The sequence below is a fragment of the Podarcis tiliguerta genome, assembly GCF_965153285.1.
Source record: "Podarcis tiliguerta genome assembly, chromosome: 1".
Lineage (NCBI taxonomy): Eukaryota > Metazoa > Chordata > Lepidosauria > Squamata > Lacertidae > Podarcis > Podarcis tiliguerta.
The window spans coordinates 14454328-14475074 of record NC_139534.1 but is presented as its reverse complement, the minus strand read 5'-3'; the positions used below and the strand labels follow the sequence as shown (position 1 = coordinate 14475074).

General features: G+C 41.5%; 1 protein-coding gene across 3 annotated transcripts in view; it reads right to left on the bottom strand.

Annotated features, from left to right (window-relative positions):
* The window catches only part of GLS (glutaminase), a 76995-nt gene extending 62787 nt beyond the window's left edge, over nt 1–14208 (bottom strand). The window contains exons 1-5 of one of the 3 annotated variants that reach the window (XM_083409209.1): nt 13715–14208; nt 4930–5026; nt 4296–4417; nt 3534–3663; nt 2660–2739 (exon numbers count right to left, since the gene is read on the bottom strand). In XM_083409209.1, the coding sequence (XP_083265335.1) occupies nt 2660–2739; nt 3534–3663; nt 4296–4417; nt 4930–5026; nt 13715–14019 (734 nt within the window). In that variant the 5' untranslated portion in view covers nt 14020–14208. The remainder of the gene's footprint in view (nt 1–2659; nt 2740–3533; nt 3664–4295; nt 4418–4929; nt 5027–13714) is intronic. The other 2 variants (XM_083409211.1, XM_083409210.1) reach the window with 2 other exon arrangements.
* Nucleotides 14209–20747: the final 6539 nt, after the last annotated feature.

Below are 20747 nucleotides of genomic sequence, written 5' to 3'. Positions count from 1 at the left end.
GGGGGAAGCGCTGCTTTTCCCCCCGCCAGCCTCCAACCTGGGTTGGAGAGTAGCGGGAAGGCGTCGCGCGCCTTCCTGCTGCCCCCCATCCTCTGGGGCTGGCCATGGGGGAAGCGCTGCTTTCCCCTACCGCCAGCCTCAAAGAGCAGACTCTCCTGGCTTCAGCGGAAGCAACGCAAAGCCTCCGGAGCGCAGGCTTCGGAGGCTTCGCATTGCTATCGCTGAAGCCAATGAGCCTGCATTCGCCCCATAAGACGCACACACATTTCCCCTTCATTTTTGGAGGAGAAAAAGTGCTTCTTATAGGGCGAAAAATACGGTATATGCAAAAATTGCCAGTTAAAATATTCAACCGTACAGTTTAAGTGTTGCAACAATAATAATAAAGCATTAATAACTGGCTCCCCCTGGAACCTCTAAGAAAACAGTATTGGCTACAATACAGTATTGACTACAACTGGGCTGAGGGGAAGCAGAATAATCTCAACGCAACAGAAGAGGAGGTTTTAACTTTCCCATTCTCACACATCAAGGGCAAGGGGAGAAGAAGAGTGTTTGTGTTTATATGGTTGTGGGTGGGGGACTATATGTCTGTTTATCCCACATCTCTAAGGAAAACCCTGCAAAAATACAGCAGCTACAATATGTGGCAGGGCACGTAAACAGGAAGGTTATAAATTGCACAGGCATTTCTTCCAAAGACATGCCATAGTTTAATCTTGCCCTCAGCAGTTTCCTGTTCAGGCTTAAAAGATGAGTGCAAACCATAGTTTACAGACTTTGATGAAACCGCAAGCTACAGCTTGCCAAAACAAGGTAATCAGACGAAGAGCTACAATGCAAGAGTAGAGAGGGGGAGTATGAAATCTTTAACAATGAGAATCATAATAAGGGGCTGATGCAAGTTTTCATCTGTTTGACTCTATTGTTATTTTACCATCTTCAAGTTTCTTGCTGATTTATTTCATCTTTTTTGGAAACTGTTTTGAGGGTATGTTTTTTTCAAGCAGCGTAAAAAATCAAGAAATAAATAAATATATAGAAGGGGTGGTTAACCAGTGGACTGCCACATGTTGTTAGATTTTAGCTCCCATCAGCCTCAGCCAGCATAGTCAATGTTGCTGGGAGTTGTAGTCCAATGATTAGCTTCCCCCCAGACACACACCTAGAAGTGAACTGAGCTGAGCTTTTATTTAGTCATGCCAGGGAGATTTACTAAGATTCATTTTTGTGGACTAACTCAGGAAACTGAGCTCCAAAGGCTGGAAACTTTCCCCTGAATTAGATCCTATGACCTGGCCTCAAGCCAGAAAAACAACTATTTGGGGCTTCCTGCACTTCCCTGTGAGAAGTGCTGTGTGTCCAGTATTTGAATTAAAAGATTAAAACGGTATGTGAGACATCTGTTAAAAATCTGATATATAATAATGAAAATGAAACCAAAATCAAAACTAAGTATATCATTTTAGTTCAATACTGCTTTATCTGATTCTCAACACATCCTCAGAGGAAGTGTTACACTTAAAATGCGTCAAGACCTCGGTATTTTCATTGTTTGTAGATTTCTAACCTGTTGGCTTGGATCTGAGAAACAGGCAATTTCCTCATTACTTTCAAAGAGACTGGCATAAAAATCTAGTAACCAGAACACATACACCAAAATGGTGTAGAATAAATTCTAAATATATATATTAGCTTCAATCGTACAAGCCACAACCTACCAAAGTCACATCTCCCATTGGTTTTAATAGCCAAGGATCTCACCTTAATTAGAGGCTAGCTATGCAGTAGCACTACTGTATAGGTCAGGGGTCGGCAAGGTTTATCTCGCCTGGGCCGGTTCACTCCAGCGGAGATCCCTACGTGGGCTCTGTGAGCACGCGTGTCTGGTGTCTGTGTCTGTGCAGACACGATTTTTGACATCTGCGTCTGTACAGACACAATTTTCGGCATCTGAGCATGCCCAGACGCAATTTTCGGCACCGCACGGTGACTTGCTGAGCGGGCAGCTCGTCGCCGGTTAAACGGCCGCTTGTGGCCCACGGGCCTTAGGTTGCCTACCCCTAGTATAGATAATCTGGATAACTACCACTCTCAAACTGAGCAAAACTGCAAAGTCTTAACACTATTTCAGAAATACGCTCAGAAAAGTGCTTAGGCAAACTGCTACTGATATGACTACCAAAAATTCTTCTATATATTAGGAAGAAACTAGAGACCAGATCACACAGAATGCTAAGCCAAATCATGCTAAGCAAACATCAGTCCAGACAAGCCATGAGCTGTAACCAAGGGTTGTTCTTGCTTGCTACTTGTGGTTTGTCTTCTTCATACAAATTGCAAGCTCAGGTTTAGACACAATGCAAGCCCAAACCATCACTTATCAGCCAAAATCTTCTCTTCAAAATCCTGCTCATTTGTTCATTTGCGCTAAGCCATTGTTTAAAGAAATGTCACCCTAGATCTATACTGAATATGAGAGTGTACTGAACAGAACATAAATAAAAAGCAAACCCTACAGCTACTGCAATAAAGAATACACACCATGGATTTTACAGAATTGCCTAGATGCAAATCTATTTCCTCAAAGTTAGTGTACTGCCTCTATCACCTATAGCTGAAATTGGGACAGTTAAGATATTTAAGAATTGTACCTTACCTCTGTCCATCAACTGTACAAACAGAAACTGCCCACAAGTCAGGACTGAATTTAGCCAGTTGTGGAATATAGTCAGCAACCTATCCAAAATGAGATTAATAATGTCAATTTAAGAATATCACACTGAATTACTACAAGTGTCTTGGAGGAAAAGTACAACTAAGAAAAAAATGCTAGAGAGATAAATAAAACTAAGTTCAAACCCAAACTCCCCCAAACAACAAGTGTACAGGGAAGGTGCTTTTATCACAAACTTTCAAGGGTGTTTAATCACACAGCCTTTGACAGGAGCTTACTTGAATTAACATGTATACCACAGGCCAAAATAATGTATCCATCAATTATTGTGCCAAACCAACAAAAGCTGCTTACAAATACTGTTGGCTTGGAGCCCATGACAAACTGTTGAATGATTTTATGCTGCTTGGGTGTTTAGTTTTGTGTTTTTTTGTATCACTGCTATTTTTACAGCATCTTGTGTTTTAATTTGGTAGTAGTAGCAAATATACTTCTAAATGAAGAAAGACAACCAAAGTATTCTTCAAGGAACATAAAGAGCAAAGGTTGGCCCTTAAGGGGGGGGGGACCCCAGCTGGGCAATCTCTTTATCAGGACCAAAATATCTATACTAGTCACAAAATTCAACAAGCTTCTCCAGAGTTCTTCATCAGGCAAAATGTTTTCCAGCTTGAACTCCCTGCTTTGTGTAACAACTCACCAGAAGAGCTCTGGGAAACTCAGAAGCTTGCCACATTTTTGTGACTTTTTGGTTGGTCCTAATAAAAGTATTGCCCAACTGCGGAATAAGGAGCGTTTTTTCTTAAACGTACATGAAAACATACTAACACAACAAATATTTCATATGAACACTCACCGTTCCTCCAGATTGTGTTTTAGCATTTTCATACAGTTCATCAATGTGAGAAGTAAATGACACAAAATCTGGAATGACAAACTTTCGTCTGAAAGCCTGAGTAAGCAAGACAATATTGCTTTGGACACACCTATGAAACATGAAAAAAAAATGAGTGAAAATCTCAATTATGTTCATTATCATTCAGTACACATGTGAAGGCCTAAGCAAGCTCACTCATACATGCAAGAGCAAAAGCAAGAGTTTAGTAGTAACTAGACAGTATAGTGTTTTTCCATTACATGCCAAGTAGGAGTTCAAATGTCTAAATATTTATAGTTATTAAATTATGGAAGCTCCCCTCCCAGAACTAGTTGCTTTGAGGTGAGATCATCAGGACTGTGCTGAGGGCGGGGAACATTAAGTGCTCTCTTTACAGACCTGATCAGTCCACATTCCTGTAGCCGCCATTAAATTTTAAAAATTGTTACATGTTAATTGTAATCAAGCAGGAGTGGCCCTAATAGCTTGGCTCCAAGGGACAAAGGTTATATGTTAATAAGGTAACATTATGGTACAAGGGTTTTGAAATCTTTTTATTCTTCAGCACTTATGTCCACTATACTGCCAGCAAAATGAAGCAAATTTTGTCAAACTATTTTTCTAGGAATATTGTTAGTTTGCCTCACTCAAGTCCCCCCTCCCATCACACTATTTTCATATCAATAAGCTGAATGTGCCAAATTTTAAGTTTTTGTTTTAGATTAATAAATAGGTATTTACTTTTTAAAGAGATCTTTATCGAGCATGACACCATCTGATGTTGTTTGAAGAGTCAATCTTAGCATATCCATGCATTCTTTCAGTCTTGGGTCGGATGTACGTAAACCTGTTGATTTCAGGGCCTGTAAAAAAAGAGTAAAGGAGTAAAACATTAGAAATATTTCCTGTTCTAAACATTGACTCGAATAATATGCTACTCTGGTATCAAGCACCATCTGCTTTCATTTTCCAACACAATGCAATTGACAGCTGACAGACCCATTCAGAGTAGTTCTGTTTTTCAACACCTTGCCATAAACACATTTAGAAGATTTATAACAGTGTACCCTCAGTTTTACTACAAGAGTAAGCAGATTATATCATATATGGACATATTTAGAGAGTTAAATGGAATGTTCACCTTTAATAACCATCCTATCAACACACTGAGTTGTTGTGAGGATAAAATGAGGAGGGGTACATCATATTTGCCACCATCAGTTCCTTGAAGGAAAGGTGAGGTATAAATGTAATGAAGAATAAAATTGACCTTTAGCAACCTTGAGCCATGCACTGCTTTTTGAAGGTTACCAAAAAAGCATTAAACTGTGCTATTTACCATATAGTTTATTTAAAACAAAACAAAAAAGCTTACCGTGATGAATTTGTGAACTGGTATTTTTTCTTGCCCTTCTGCAATAGTATAGAACAGCAAATCCTCCAAACTAGGCAAAAGACCTTGCTTTATCTTACTGAGAAGAAACAATACATGGAAAGCGTGAGAAACAACAACAAAATTCTAGGCCACTGATACTCTTATCATTTCACCACTGAAACACATCTGACCACTATTTGGGTAAGTATATGCCCACCTGCTAACACAAACATTCGACTGACAATTTTATTAAGCTATCATATCTAACTAGAAACAGGCATTTTACTGCTTTCATAAGCAACTTCTGCTGCTTAGTTCATTTTCATTTTACAGTATTACTTGTATATTAAATGTCTATTCCACCCTTCCTCCCAAAGGATCCTAAGGTAGAAAAGTAAGCTAAGAAAATGTACATGTCAGAAAACTATAAAGTATAGCTGAATATAATGCATACTTTCCCCCATAATAATAGATTCTCTAACTATGAAAAACTTAAAACAATGTGTGGAGCAGAACTAGGTATTCAGATATTTCCCTAGTGCAGAAGGGCTATGGTAAAACACATTATGAAACTGTAAATAAGTGTAACCCATTAATGTTTATTGTAAGCTTCATGTTTCATGTGACATGTACAAGTCTCCTAAAATACGCACATACTTTGATTATAGTATGTTAAGAATGCTAGGGTTCAAAATTCAAAATATTAAGCATTAGTTTTGTGAAATATTATGTTTTTGAAAAAGTATATAGACTGCATATCATTCACAGCTGTTGCAGTTAAATCAAGCAGACTAGCCCAATATTTAGCTTTGAAAGTAACCCAGCCGAGAAAACAAACATGGCAAACGTTCAATTTTCATACAGAAAATACCTTAAATGGACTATTATTGTACAAAGCTTATCAGTTAAACTGCAGTATAAGCTTTTTCTCCTCCTATTTCCCAAGTCAATACTGTTATATAATGTTTGTTCAACCTAAGAGCAGTGTTTTAGCATCATTAAATACTTAGAAAAACACATATTCAGCATATGCCAAAAAGAGCTAAGATATAAAGTGGGCATGGTATTGTCACAGTTATCTTTACTATATGCAAGTGAATGTTTCTTATCTGCAAAGTTTAAACTTGAAAAATGCATAGAAAGCTAATTTGAAGGCAGGACGTGTTAACAGTCACTGTATTGCAAACATGGTGCTGCGCTACAAAAGCTTAGTACAAGACCATACAGTGAATTTGAAACCTGTTACTGAATCTCAGTTCTCCGTTTGCAAAATGGAAATGTTAGTGACCTAGTCATTATCCTAAAACCAATTCTGGACTGATCAAGTACGTTTGATTTATGTTTGGTAAACAAGTCGGGGGTGGGGGGAGAAAATGCCATGATACTTTTAAACAGTGTTGGCAGCACCCAATCATGTCCCTTTCCAAGGTTGTTTGATCCAGCGGAGGCTTCCATTAGCTAAAAGGATAGAGGCCACTTTTTGTTGGGTCCCTCAGTAGCTCCCGGTACCCTTCCAATCTGGTCAAGAGGGTTGTGAGACTTTTCGTAATAGCCTGGCAGTTAGCATATGGAGGTGCAGGAAAGGGTGGGGGGACTTGCAAAAATTCCAACTTCCACCTTTAGCTCAACAAAGTCATGGTGGATCACGGTCTTTCAACAGTGAGGAGACTCAACTGGATACAACAGACTCCTCCCGCAGCAGCTAAAAGAAATTTCTCATTGGGGGGAGTGTCACTATACTATCAAGTATCATAGCACATTCAAAATTTTGTGTGGACCGTTTTTTACTAGGATACGTCTAAGTCTTTTAACAGTATAAACTTCCATTCTACTTTTTAGATTTTATGGGGGGAGGCAGGGAATAATGACAACTACATTCATTTTATCATGCATTATAATGCAAAACGAATCACAAGTTTCATTTTCGATTCCACAAGTTTGGAATGGGTACTAAACCAATCAAATTACTCAGTCTTAGCTGATTATGTTACTAATTACATTTTTAGAAATGTACAATTCAGTTAAATTACTTTTTCCTTTGCATATTTTTCCAATCTCCAGAGTACTTCCCACAAGGGCATTCTTAGAGTGAAGCAGGAGAAAGCCTGATTCAAATTTTTAATAGTCAAAACTATAATGAGAACAGTAGTCTCTTTCTTCCAAAATGTCATTCAGTGCAATCACATACTCAGTCAAGTCACATACTTCTTTCATTTTACACTCAATAACTACATAACCTATAAACTTCTATGTTTTGTACTACAGCTTAGTCCCCAAACGTTTTGGTTCCTGAACACAGCAAAGTGACTGGTTTGCGAACTATTTTTGGACGCCGAATGTCCGAAGGGGCTTCCACGGCCTCCTGCAGCCAATCAGAAGCCGCACTTTGGTTTCCGAACATTTTGGAAGTTGAACGGACTTCCAGAATGGATTCTGTTTGACTTCCAAGGTACGACTGTACATAGTTTTCTATGTATGAGTTTGTTGCTCTCATTAGGCAAACAAATGAAAAGATGCAATTTAAGACATAAGAAAAGCTCCGTATAAGAATCAGTTTGTTTTTCAGAAACTTAAAAGGATATAGGCGACGACCATTTTAGGCGCATCCAATTGACAAGTGATCGCCAACGCACAGGTCTTTTTAGATCCAAAGAGTGCAGACCGGGGGCAGAATGGGGGCATGGCATAACAGGGTGGGGCGCATTTAATGCACACTCCGCTAATGAGCATATAATACGATTGCCACCTGTATTATAAAGCCTTCTAATGTAAAAGCATGGCATAAAGCAGGAGTGGCTAGGCTTTTCTTCCATGAAGGATCTCACAGAAGTAAAAAAGATCCTGTCTATGTCATGTCTAACCCATGACTAAGCAGAGATGACTCATCAGATGGACCCTGATGACATAAAGCTGAAAAACCTAATGGGGCCTCCAGACTCCAGCGCTAACACAGGCACAAACCCACAAACATCTCTGGAGAAGTGACCTTACACCAATCTGAAGCTGTGGATGAGTTTGCCAACACACCTGGGACAACTTTCTCACTTGTGGAATCAAAAGGGGAGGTCAAACTACCTCCAGTCCCAGGGAATGCTGGCTTCCAATGGTATAGCCACCAGCAGCCACCCACTAAGGGGCTGTGTGCCTCAAGGACCATATGAACCAGGCCCCTCAAAAATGAAAGCAAAGGCTGCTGAAGACTGAGTTAAGAAGTTGCAGCTGCTGCCTACCCTGACTGACCCTGTGCTACAGACCCCTGCCTCTTGAAAATCTGCCTACCTTTGTACTGCTCTGCTGTGTTTGCCCTCAGCTTTACTTCATGACCTTGGTTTTGGACCACACCTTATTCGACTGCCTCACCATGCTTGTCCTCAGCTTCTCCTTAAGACACAGTGTTTCTGGATTGCCCTGATATAGGACTGCTACCGTAACTCTTCAGATTTAGGTCATTTCCCTATCCTGGGGATCTAACTTCCCCACCCAAATACAGTTGTACCTTGGTTTGCATACATCTTGGTTTGCATACGTTTTGGATTACAAACACATCAAACCTGGAAGTGCGTGTCCCAGTTTGCAACATTTTTTTGGATTACAACCCTTTTTTTTTATTACGGACAGTATTTTTTGAAGGCCCCATTGATGAAAGCGTGCCTTGGGTTACAACCTGTTTTGGTTTACAAATGGACCTCTGGAACGGATTATGGTTGTAAACCAAGGTACCACTATATAGCCTCTTTTAGATAGTGCTTTAACGTATTTGGTAACAAAAAGTTACATTTTAAAACAGCATGCTCTTTTATATAGTACCAGACATATAAGTAGCACTCTATAAATGAACATTTAAGAAACAAACAAATCTGAAATGGTAACAATTACGAAGGCATACTGAAAACCTTTCGGGAGTCAAACGGGCTCCCAGAACGGATTAAGTTCAAGAACCAAGGCTCCACTGTATGTAATTATATCTTCTCAAGCTAAATATATTTAGGAAATATCTATATATTTACTGCATGCTAAATTTTGCATTTTAAGAATTTGCAGTGCATTTTTTCTTTGAATTTACACAATGCACATGCTATTGAATTCCTATGAAAATAGTTAAAAGTATTCCAATATTTTCCAATGAAAGTTTAAAAAACAAAGTACATTATGCAGTACAGGAAACTTTCCAGCTTTATTTTCCTACAGAAAAAAGTATGTTTCATAAGCTGATTAGAAACAACAAATGGATGGAAGTAACAAATAATGAATGCCAATTGAATGCAGTATTTTTTTAAAAAAAAACCTTAGAATTTTTTAAAATTCTAAAGTTTGGCATTATTATAATGGACTAGCTCTGTGGCTTACTGGAACCATGAGGGCTCCTAGAAAGAGGCTCAAGACCACTTTGTTCCTCCATGGTATTTTTTACTCCCACACCACACTGAGTTATGTCAAAGGCTCAAGGCAACTATGCGCTGTAGTGAACATTCCTACCCCAACCACTAATTTGTTACTACTGGAAACACTTCTGAGGTATTTATACATTATATAAGATTAACATTAAGATGGATCAGGGAATAGGGATTCAACCTGTGTTGAATGGGGCAACATTCCCCTTGAAGACTCAGGTTCGAACTCTGGATGTACTTCTGGATTCTGCCCCAAACCTGGCCATTGTTAGAAACTCAGATATATAAGCTAGATGCCAAATGGCTCCTTAAACCAAGGTTACAGTCACCAAATGGAATATCTAGCTGTCATTTTGGGGCAAGACAGCTCTAAAGTCTTATTTTTCAAATTATAGACTGACTATCACTGGTTATGGGTTAAACATGTGGCTAGTTCAGATGACAACCTTGAGCTAGGTTAAGAACTTTGAGAACTTTAACCTGGGACAGTCCACATATACCAGAAATGTGGCCAAGAAACTTTAAGGTGGTTATGCAATTAACTGCATGCAAAGGGCTAACTGTAATGCACGGACGTAATATTCAAAACAGTATCTGGAAGCATCTCACCAGGTTTAGTCTATTCGACAGCTTCATTGGTTACCTGATGTGGATAACAGCATGACATGCCAAGCCAAACTATGACTTACTGAGACCACACACACATGCAGGCTCCCGGAGAGATGCTAGCAGCTGCTTTCCTCCTCCTGGGTCCTTTTTGCTCCTGCGTCACACTGCGCTAAGCCAAACTTTGGCTTAGCACGTAGCCTGAACTGGGAGTCATGGCTAAGAACTTTTTTCACTAATTCTTACTGCAAAAGCAACTTAAATTTCAGCTACAAATCCCATGTTAAAGTATTTATATTCCACCATCAACAAATCCAAAAACTAATGAAGTTAATTGATTTTAGTGTTACTTAATTCCTTTTAAGTTGCAGAGCCTGGGTGTCTTTGCAGAATGTCTGCTGAGAGTCTTTCTTTCATCATAAAACAAGGCAACATGTGTTGCAGTATCCCATCCAGGCACTAACCAGGTAAACCAGCTTAGCTTCTGCAGGGAAATAGCCTCATATCCTTTCAGGTCTGTAGTGGCATGAACTTGACCCATGGGCACCATACAACTGTCTGGATACATTATTTTCCTGACCCCTGAAAGCTCCATATAGACCTCTGCTGGTTTCAAGGTATATAGTTGACAACAGTTATATGGTGATAGGAGGGACAAGCACTTTAACTTTTTACCCTCAAGCCATTTCCCCATTCAAAATCACCCTCTAGTTGCTTTTCCATGAAGAAGAAAAAATACAACCTGCATATTTTCTCATTGTGGGATTCAAAAGTGAAAATATCTAGGGGTGGAATAAATCAGCAGCCCCTTCTACTGCCCCTCCTCATAGCTTCCAGGCTGCTTTTGGTTTTGAAAAAGAGTTGGGAGAAAACACAAACAACAATGCATAACTATTGTGGGCCTCAGTCTCAGAACTTTTCTTGATATTTCCATTGTTATTCCAGATGAAAGTGAACAGTTTAGAAGATGGTACTAATGAATGTTTTAAAACAGTCTTTGCCAATCTGGTGCCTTTCAGATGTTTTCAACTATACCATGAGCCCAGGCCAGAAGGGCACCAGCTTGGCAGAGACTGTTCTAAAGACTGCATACTACTCTACAGTACTATAATAGCTTCTGATCCACTTTTTTAAAGGGGATGTAAAATTATATTTCATGGAAATAAAAAAGACAAAAAAGTTTTTTACTTTAATTTTATACAGCTAAGAGAACATATTTTACCCAGTGTGAGATAACAGTAAGCCTTAATCTGAGTAACCATTATTTATAGCAGGCAGCTTTTGTTCACTTTCGACAATAATACACAGCAAATATGTAAAATGTGCTGCCCAAATAGCACTGTAGCACTAAAGTTAAGAGCAAGCACCACGATCTCTGGTTTTGCATACTATTCCTCAAAGCCATAAATGACCCCCCTTGTGTGCTCCAGAAACCAATGCAGAGTCTCTGGACATAAAACTTAAATTTATATTATATTTTCATTAATCCTGCCCCATGCTTGCTATAATCTCAAAGCAGTTTCATCTACATACCAGCCAGTGATGCAAATGACAACATACCGGTAGCTAGTTCTGATAGAGATATTGCACACTTTCTTGGCCAAAGTTTTAAAGGTGATCTCTAGCACTACCTACTTGTGTTACCAAAACCAGCTTTTAAAATTAAATATTTTACTTACAACCTTGACATAATAGCCAATACAAAAATAATATTCTGTATGACCAATTGTCACTGGTCTGGGGGGGGGGGGCGAGAAAATTTGCATCAAAATTGATAATTCAATTTCTTCATGCAGCCAACATTATCTTTACTGAAAAAATAGTTATTTATCACAGTGCCTTCCTAGAGAGAAAAATAAAAAAACTTTTGTGGCACTTTAAGACTAACAATGCCATTCATTCTAAGATGTGTATCCATTTATTTCTTTTGCCAACATTGAAGGAATGACTAATTCAACTAGAATATTCTTCACAAGCTATATGCAACAACTCAGATGTTTCATTGTTAAAGATAAATGTTTCATCTTACACTATCTGTAACATTCAGTTCTAGATGCTGGGAACTTGCAAGGGTCAAGAAAACTGATCCAAGAAGGGTAAAGGATGACACAGCAGCCAGTGTAGCATTTCAGGGACAAATTTCTCTGAATTCATCCACGCTTGCATTCTGTACAGCAAGAAAGCTTTGCATTGGGAAGGGAGCAGTATAATACCGCTAATCGCTGCCTGATCAAATCTGAATAATACATTCCAATGCTACATATAAGTGATCACTTTTATACACACATTCCTTCATCCAACACACCCAGCAGAACAGCAGTTCCCATTATTTTGTAAACATATGACAAAAGAAGCTGCCTTACACCAAAGCCAGGCCACTGCTCATCTAGCTCAGTACCATCAACACTCTGGTCCTCCAGGGTTTCTGGCAAGAGACCTTCACAACTCTCTCTAGAAATGACAGAAATTGAAACCTGGGACTTTTTGCATGCAAAGTATGTGATCTGTCACCGGGCTACAACCCCTTCTCAAAGGGGAAGATGGTAGATCATGCTTCTATAGCTACAAACCTGAACACGCTTCTTAGACAGTAAGCTACACCAAATGTAATGGTGCTTACTTCCAAGTAAACATGCACAGGGTTGTGCTGTCAGTCACCTTGTGGCTGTAGCTAACAGGCTTTAACGCCACAACCAGCTACCACAAATGAACAGCATTTCTCATGTGGATTCATAGAATCAGATTTGGAAGGGACCCAGAGGGGTCATCTAGCCCAACCCCCTGCAATGCAAGAGTCTCAGCAGCAGTGTCTAATGTTCAAAATCAAAGGTGCCAGACTTCAAGCTTAACAGGAAGCCACCTGAGTGCCTGGCTTGGGGCCCCACTTCTTTGGAGTCCTTAGATAAGTGGAGCGCTCACCAAAATTTTATTCAGCAATGAGGAGGAGGAGCCAGCACGTGCTTAGAGGCATCTTCCAACCACATGACTTAAAGTTTTCCGAAACCAAGCCCTTGGGTCAAGGCAGTGCACGCCCCAAAACCCAGGGAGTGTGAGAGTGGTTCCCAATTCCACTGGGGAAACTAAACGTCAAGAGGAATATGGACCCCTGGCAGGGGAAACTAAACGTATACATGCACACAAAGCAAAAGGACACAAGCTTCAACTTGGGTTTCACACTCCTAGAAAAACCTGTACGTACCAATTTTGGAAGGTTTGAAGAACCTTAAGTGGTTATATTTGAAAACACCATGAAGATAAGGTATAGAGTTAACTATAATAATGTGCAGCACTATTAGGGAAAATTAGGGAAACCATGGAGGGATTTTTTAGGGGGGAGAGCCCAAAGTTAAATAACTGCAGATTGGAAAATGCTGTTGTAACTTCTTCCCCCACCCCCTCCCAGAAATACATAAATGAGAACTTATTCAAGGGGGGATGGAAATAAAGATCCTAAGTGTGTGGGTAGAGAAACACAGGACTGCCCCCATCCTGATGTGCAAGGCGGCGGGCGTCCTGTCACGTGTCAAAGGCAAGGAGGAAGCCGAGCAGCAGCATCCTCCCCGCGTGGCCGAAATATATAAATAAAAACTTAATTTTTTGGAAGATCCTAAGTGCGTGGGGAGGGGAACACGGGACTGCCCCATGCTGACGTGCAAGGCGGCGGGCGCCCTGTCACGTGTCAAAGGCAGGGAGGAAACCGAGGCACCTCCCTTACAGCCGGTTGGCATCCTCCTCCTCCTCCTCCTCCCCGCGTGGCCTGGCATCCCCTCTCCGCCACCCGCACTCACTTGTCGCCCATGCCGCCGGCTTCGGCGCCGTGGCTGTTGTTGGCGCCGGGCTTCTCCGCCGAGGGCGCCGCCTGCTGCTGCTGCTGAGGCGGCGGAGGGCCCTTCCCCGGCTCGTCCAGAATCCCCTCCGAGCGGGTGCATAAGGAGCGGGCGCCGCCGCTAGGCAGGCGGCAACCGGCGGCGGCGGGATGGAGCCGCCTCAGTAACGGGCGGCGGCAGCAGCCAGGCCCGCCAACGGCCGCCGCTCCGCTCTGGCTGAGCCTCAGCAGGTCCCTCAGCAGCGCGGGGCTCCGGAGCCGCATCATCCTCTCTCTCCCTTCCGCTGCCGAGCGGGAAGGAAAGTGCCTCAGCCAGCCGCCGACCCGACGTCCCCGCTTCTCTCACACGCCCCGGCGGGGCCCGCCTCAGGGCGCGCGCCGCCGATTGGGCGGCGGCTGCCGTCACCGCCCGACGCTGTCGGAGGCCATTGGCTCAGCCCGCGCGTCAATCCTCCGAAAGCGGCCCAAGGCCCGACGCCTCCTCCCCACTTTAAGGGGAGGCTGGAAGATGTGGCGCACTTGGAGCTGGGCCTGCAGAGCGAAGAGGGGAAAGGAGGGAGCGGCGGGCTGTGAGGGGAGATAGTCGAAGTCGAGCCAACTCCGAGGCTGCTTCCAGCCGACTCTTCCAGCCCTCAGAGATTTCGGGGTGTTTCCCCTGCTCCCCCCCCCCCAGCCACAAGTGTACAAAGCACAATTAACACTTCTCACGTTGTTGTTGTTTTGTTTCAATAAACGCCCTTGGGCCTGAGGGGAAGGGAAACATTCGATAGGATTCCTGGCTCTCCCCACCACCAGCAGCAGCAAATGATGGGAGAAAAATAGCTTTTCATGAGGGAATGGGGCATCAGGGAGTCAAACCAAGAAAACAGAAGAGGACCTGACAGCTAGGTCACTAGTCCCTGGTGAGGCGGGCTGCAACCTCCCCGCCCCAAACCGTTAGGTTTTTCCCCCCATAGCTGTGCGATTCCTAAAGTCTGAGACGATCATTCCTCCCTCCACAAATTGACTATATTCCTAGGGCAGAGCCGTTGCTTAGTTTGTTACGAATGCACAATAACTGAGGTGGAGATTTTAAAAAGCAGGGACAGCCGAAGCGGCTCCCTTCAAATATTGCAGGGGTTAGACTGGATGACTCTTGGGGTGCCCTTTCCGACTTTACAATTCTATTAAAGGTTGCGGGTTGCCGCAATCGGGACGCCACCACGCTGACTAGCCAGCCCCTCCGCAAAAAGGATTTGTGGCGGCGGCAGCTTTCCAGAGCTTGCGCCCCAACAATACGTTAATCCTGGATGGTATGCTGGTTTTGAAGCAATGCAAAATAATAATAATAAAAATAGTAATAAACCATTTTTTTTCGGTCGGTGCATGCTCGGATTGGATTGGATTTCATTTGCACCCCAGAAACAGGGTAGACATTGCCCCAAGACTGACATGCAATGTATGTGAGAGAGAAAATCAGAGAAAAGAGAAGGATCAATAGCTTGCCCAGAGGCCTAAGTAGGAAGCTAAGGTGGGGGGAGATCGGCCAGCAGGACTAGTGGGCAGGAAAACTTGCGTGGGCAGGAGGCAGACGCTCGAAAGAGCACGTAGGATTCGCCTGTGATTAGATTCCTGGGCATTTTAGCCCAGATGTCTTATTGCAAGTTCAACGTCATCATGCTCGGTTTTCCCTCTTCATCCCTCAAGCTCAGACATTTTTGGCATTCTCCTTTTTTAAAAAAACTGGTTACAGTTTCTGTTTCTGGAAGTTTGCACAAACCCCAGGCGCTTTGGTCGAGTAACTGACACGAGCAGAAAGGAAAAAAGGCAGCAGATCTCTGAACCCCGAAGACGTCGTTTTCTTTTTAATATCTTATTTGAAAACGGAAGTTTTGAGTTAAGAAGGAGAGAGAGTTTGGATCGACGCCGATAGAGATACAAAAAGCCGGCGGGGGGAGTGCATTTAAAAAATGCATATGCATTTAAATACATACATTTAAATGTGCATTTTAATACATATGCATTTAAAATGCATTTCAATGCACATGCATTTAAAATTCATTTTGATGCCTATGCATTTAAAAATTTAAAAATGCATAGGCAGCAACATTTTAGAACCTTTCCAAATTTTCCGTGGCATTTCGCTGAAATAGACATGTTTTGTCATGAAATGGAGAAGTCCCTTTCTCTTTTTCGTTAGCGAAAGGGAAACAGTCAGCCCCATGGCAATAAAATGACCGTTTAGCACCTTTTAGCAAGGCTTAGTATCAGAAACAGTTAAAGTGTTCCTGAAGGTGTTGATCTGAGCACGTATTACATATGTAGCACTTTCTATTCCTGACTCATTTAAAATGTGTTAGGAATGGAGGGAACAGCTGTAAGTAATGTCACGCTGTAGTTACCATGGATACAAGTTACTTTTCATGACATACCAAATGTGCTGCCACCTTCTGGGGGAAAGGAGGAACCCACATTTACATTCATAGGGATATATATAGACACACAGCAGTAATTTATAACACAATCCTTAAGCAATTAGCAATTAATACATTTTGATCGAAATCTCTTCAACACCCAAACTACTGAAAATATGAGGGGCTAAAAAAAAGGGCTGTGGCAATTTATAGATGATCCAGTCATTTACAGATTTCTGAGGTCCATATTCTTTAAATACTGTATACAAAACCCTGCTCCTGATACCATATGTCATCTCTCTCTAATTAGTATATCTCATATTTCATAGTTCTCTGGTTAGTATGGAACTAGTTTAACAATTTGGGGATATAACTGATAACCTGGTTTTGTGGTGGAAATGTAAAAATATGGCATTTTAACATTCTTCTAGTAATTAAGATGTCTTAGGCTATACATATTCCAGTTTTCAAGTATCTAATTTATTTGGAAATCTCCACAACTTTATAGGCTCACGTATCTTTACCACAATTCTGTGCCCTATAGCTTATGAACAGTATATCCATCCTACTCTATGACTCCTCACAAATTATCATTTGTTGATAGTTACATTTTCATCTCTGTAGTGCAAAGGAAACTTTGCTAATTCCTTTGTAGAAAACCTTCTCTGGGAGAAAGGCAAGCAGAGGGGTTTTTTCCAGTTCAGGCAAAAGCATCAACAAATGTTTGAGGGGAACTATAAATCAGCTCATCAGATCTGCAGAACCAATATTATATAAGGAGCAGAAACCAAGGATTGTCTTGAAAGTGACATGGAATTTTTTTACAATGCTATTTTAAGCAGTTTGGCCGGTTGCATCACATTTAATGTAGAAAAACAGCTTTCTGAACAGAAAAGCTAAAGATTCGGACACATAAATCCTGATTTCTAGAAGCAAATCATATTCCTCTCGGGAAACTTGACTCTAACTGGATTCAGCACATACCGTATAAATGTGAATAAAGGCAGAATACCCACTGGGCACATAATACCAACACAAAAGGTTGTTTTCAGCTCTCCATACTGAAAATAATATGTATTTTATTCTGGCACCAATTACAATTATTTGTCATTCCAACTCAAATGGGAATAGTTCCTATTCAACAGATTCCCTGGAGGAGAAGGAACAGAAGTATAAACAGTAACTATGGTAATTTTAACCTAGAAAACATGTAAAAGGCAAACAGTTGGAGAACAGCGATCTGAATGCCAGATTGCAATATGATAGATGAAGGGAGAGATTAAGAGAGCATAGGATAAAAGCGAGGAAATTAGACATTATATAACATTATTTGTGCATTTTCCATTGCAAAATGATTTCACAGGCGCTAGACAGATGAAGGTTCTCTACCAGGGATAGCTGCAGTTTTCCATGGGCCTGCAGAACTCCTGCCCCATCATGTTATGGGGTCTCCCTACTGTAAGTGGGTCCAGTTGCCTTCACACATCCTCCCAACTCCCTCCATCTTTGACCCAGGCAGCTGCTGGGATGGGTCAAAGAACATTAAAGGCTCATCATTTTAGCACTCTTTCCACAACAATGATCAGTCTGGTGGTTCTGGGAAGATCATACTAACACGTGGAGATGGTCCAAGATAACCCTAGCACACGGTAATCGTTTTGGTTTTCTTTTCATTTTGTATCTGCAAGTTTTGCAACTTCTCAGCAAAAGATAAGGCAAAGAACCTCCCTGAATTCTTCCACATCAAAGTTTGGTTCTTCAGCATTTAGCTGCTCTGAGAAAAACAAGTCAATGAGTGACGCTGCACTGGTTAAATTACAGCTTACAGTACCTCAGACAAAGACCTTCAAAATTCACATTTGCGTTCAGGCCTCATGAAAATGCTACTTGCTCCTGGACTCTTCATCATTTCCCTCTGTTGCTGCTGTTGTTGTTGTTGAAAACGTATTTACTGAAGTGTTTTTCACATAAGTATAACAACCATAAGCAAAAGCAAAACACAGAAACGAAAGCACATGTGGAAATTGGGAATTAAGTATGCTTCTTTCTTTTACAATCGGGTGCATGGAAGAAAAAGAAATTGATGTCCTCATTAGATAAGCCATTTGGTCTGAAGGACTGAAAGTACAAAACAACATGTTCCTTCTTGGTTTGTGAAAGGTATAAAACACCAGTTTGCAGCGAAGGAGTCTTTTTTTATTCTTGCCGCTTGCCAGATGCTAGCATTGCGTTAGCTGTTTTGCAATGGCTCACCTTCCCACGCTGTCTCAGGTGAGCCCCTTTAGGTGCTCTCAATGTTGGGCTATCAATGTTCTGGCTGCTATAAGGAGATATCCCACTTATTTCTATTAGTAGCATATTGATTTGGTCCTATATACAGATATAATCATGCTAATTCCAATGTTGCTACTATTCCCGAATTTGCTTCTTCTTTAATTTCTATGAAACCCATCATTTCCCTCTGTTCTAGCTTCTTTTTCATCATCTTGATTTTCTTTTCTCCTGCTTTCATTTATTTGTTTTAAGAATGTACAAACAAACTGCCTTCCATCCATCCATCCATTCATGAAAGAAAGACTCTATGTTGTTGTTTAGTCGTTTAGTCATGTCCGACTCTTCATGACCCCATGGACCAGAGCAGGCCAGGCACTCCTGTCTTCCACTGCCTCCCGCAGTTTGGTCAAACTCATGCTGGTAGCTTCAAGAACACTGTCCAACTATCTTGTCCTCTGTTGTCCCCTTCTCCTTGTGCCCTCCATCTTTCCCAGCATCAGGGTCTTTTCCAGGGAGTCTTCTCTTCTCATGAGGTGGCCAAAGTATTGGAGTCTCAGCTTCAGGATCTGTCCTTCCAGTGAGCACTCAGGGCTGATTTCCTTCAGAATGGAGAGGTTTGATCTTCTTGCAGTCCATGGGACTCTCAAGAGTCTCCTCCAGCACCATAATTCAAAAGCATCAATTCTTCGGCGATCAGCCTTCTTTATGGTCCACCTCTCACTTCCATACATCACTACTGGGAAAACCATGGCTTTAAGTATACGGACCTTTGTCGGCAAGGTGATGTCTAGAAAGACTCTATAGAGGCACACAAAGCAATGTAAGACTGCAAAAATGACAAAAGTGTTTATGAATCCACAGTACGATACGTTAAAAATTAACCCGATTTCTATCCTACACTGCATAGTTCAAACCTCCTGCCTGTTCTTTAGACCCCCTTTCATCTTTTAAATCTTTCTTTGATGCCAGCTGTAATCACTCCTACTTTTTTTTGGGGGGGGGGACAACTTCTTTGAGCCTTCTCATCTCCCTTGCCTTTCTTCGCTAAATGCTTAGAACAGTTATACTTGTGCAAAACTTAGAAAGTATTTCTTTTAACCTGATTTCTGCATTTTGCAATCTTCTGAAATAGCTTTATTTTACAGTGGTAACTTGGGTTAAGTACTTAATTCCTTCTGGAGGTCCGTACTTAACCTGAAACTGTTCTTAACCTGAAGACCACTTTAGCTAATGGGGCCTCCTGCTGCTGCCGTGCCGCCGGAGCACAATTTCTGTTCTCATCCTGAAGCAAAGTTCTTAACCTGAAGCACTATTTCTGGGTTAGCGGAGTCTGTAACCTGAAGCGCATGTAACCTGAAGCGTTTGTAACCCTAGGTACCACTGTACTCATTTTATTTTTCTATCTAATGAAATGCTGTCATTTTTGAATCTTTCTTCTATTTCTTTGTTGGCTTTCTAGTCTTTTGCCACCTTCTTATGACTTTTGGTTTCTGCTGCCTTGTTCCTTTATAGTTGCCTTCTCATCTGTCCAGCTGTTCCTATTGTCTTTCCACTAATCGACATTTTTCTGCTTTCTTTTCCTCACTCTGTTGGTGTTCTCAGGATTCCAAATACATTTTAAAACTCATCCTTTCTCTCTCTTTCTGTTGCCAATAGCATGATTCATACGTACTTTTGTTATTATCACTTTCATGTTAACGTTTCAAAAATTATTTTGGGGGCCCGAGATCATACCACATCTTCAGTCCCACCCCCCTCTTTCTCCCTGTTGGCTCTGTTTCTTTTTGGACAATGTTTTGCTTCCTTAAGTTGAATTTCTCTGAGCATCTTTTTCTCTTTCTTTCAGCTTCTTCCTGAATTCCTTCCATTTCCAGTTCTGTATGTCGCACACCAGAAATCTTGAGTTTGTGAGTTTGACTGACCTTGTGTTTACACTGCATCTTCAGGCACGTTTTTGATTATGCCATTGTGTGCTTATTAATAAAAGTTTTTAATGTTTGACATTTTACTATGTTTTTACATGTGCTGCAAGCCACCCAGAGTGGCTGGGGAAACCCAGCCATGTGAACAAGGTATAAATTGTTGTTGTTATTTAGTCATTTAGTCGTGTCCGACTCTTTGTGACCCCATGGACCAGAGCAGGCCAGGCACTCCTGTCTTCCACTGCCTCCTGCAGTTTGGTCAAACTCGTGTTAGTAGCTTCGAGAACACTGTCCAACCATCTCGTCCTCTGTCGTCCCCTTCTCCTTGTGCCCTCCATCTTTCCCAACATCAGGCTCTTTTCCAGGGAGTCTTCTCTTCTCATGAGGTGGCCAAAGTATTGGAGCC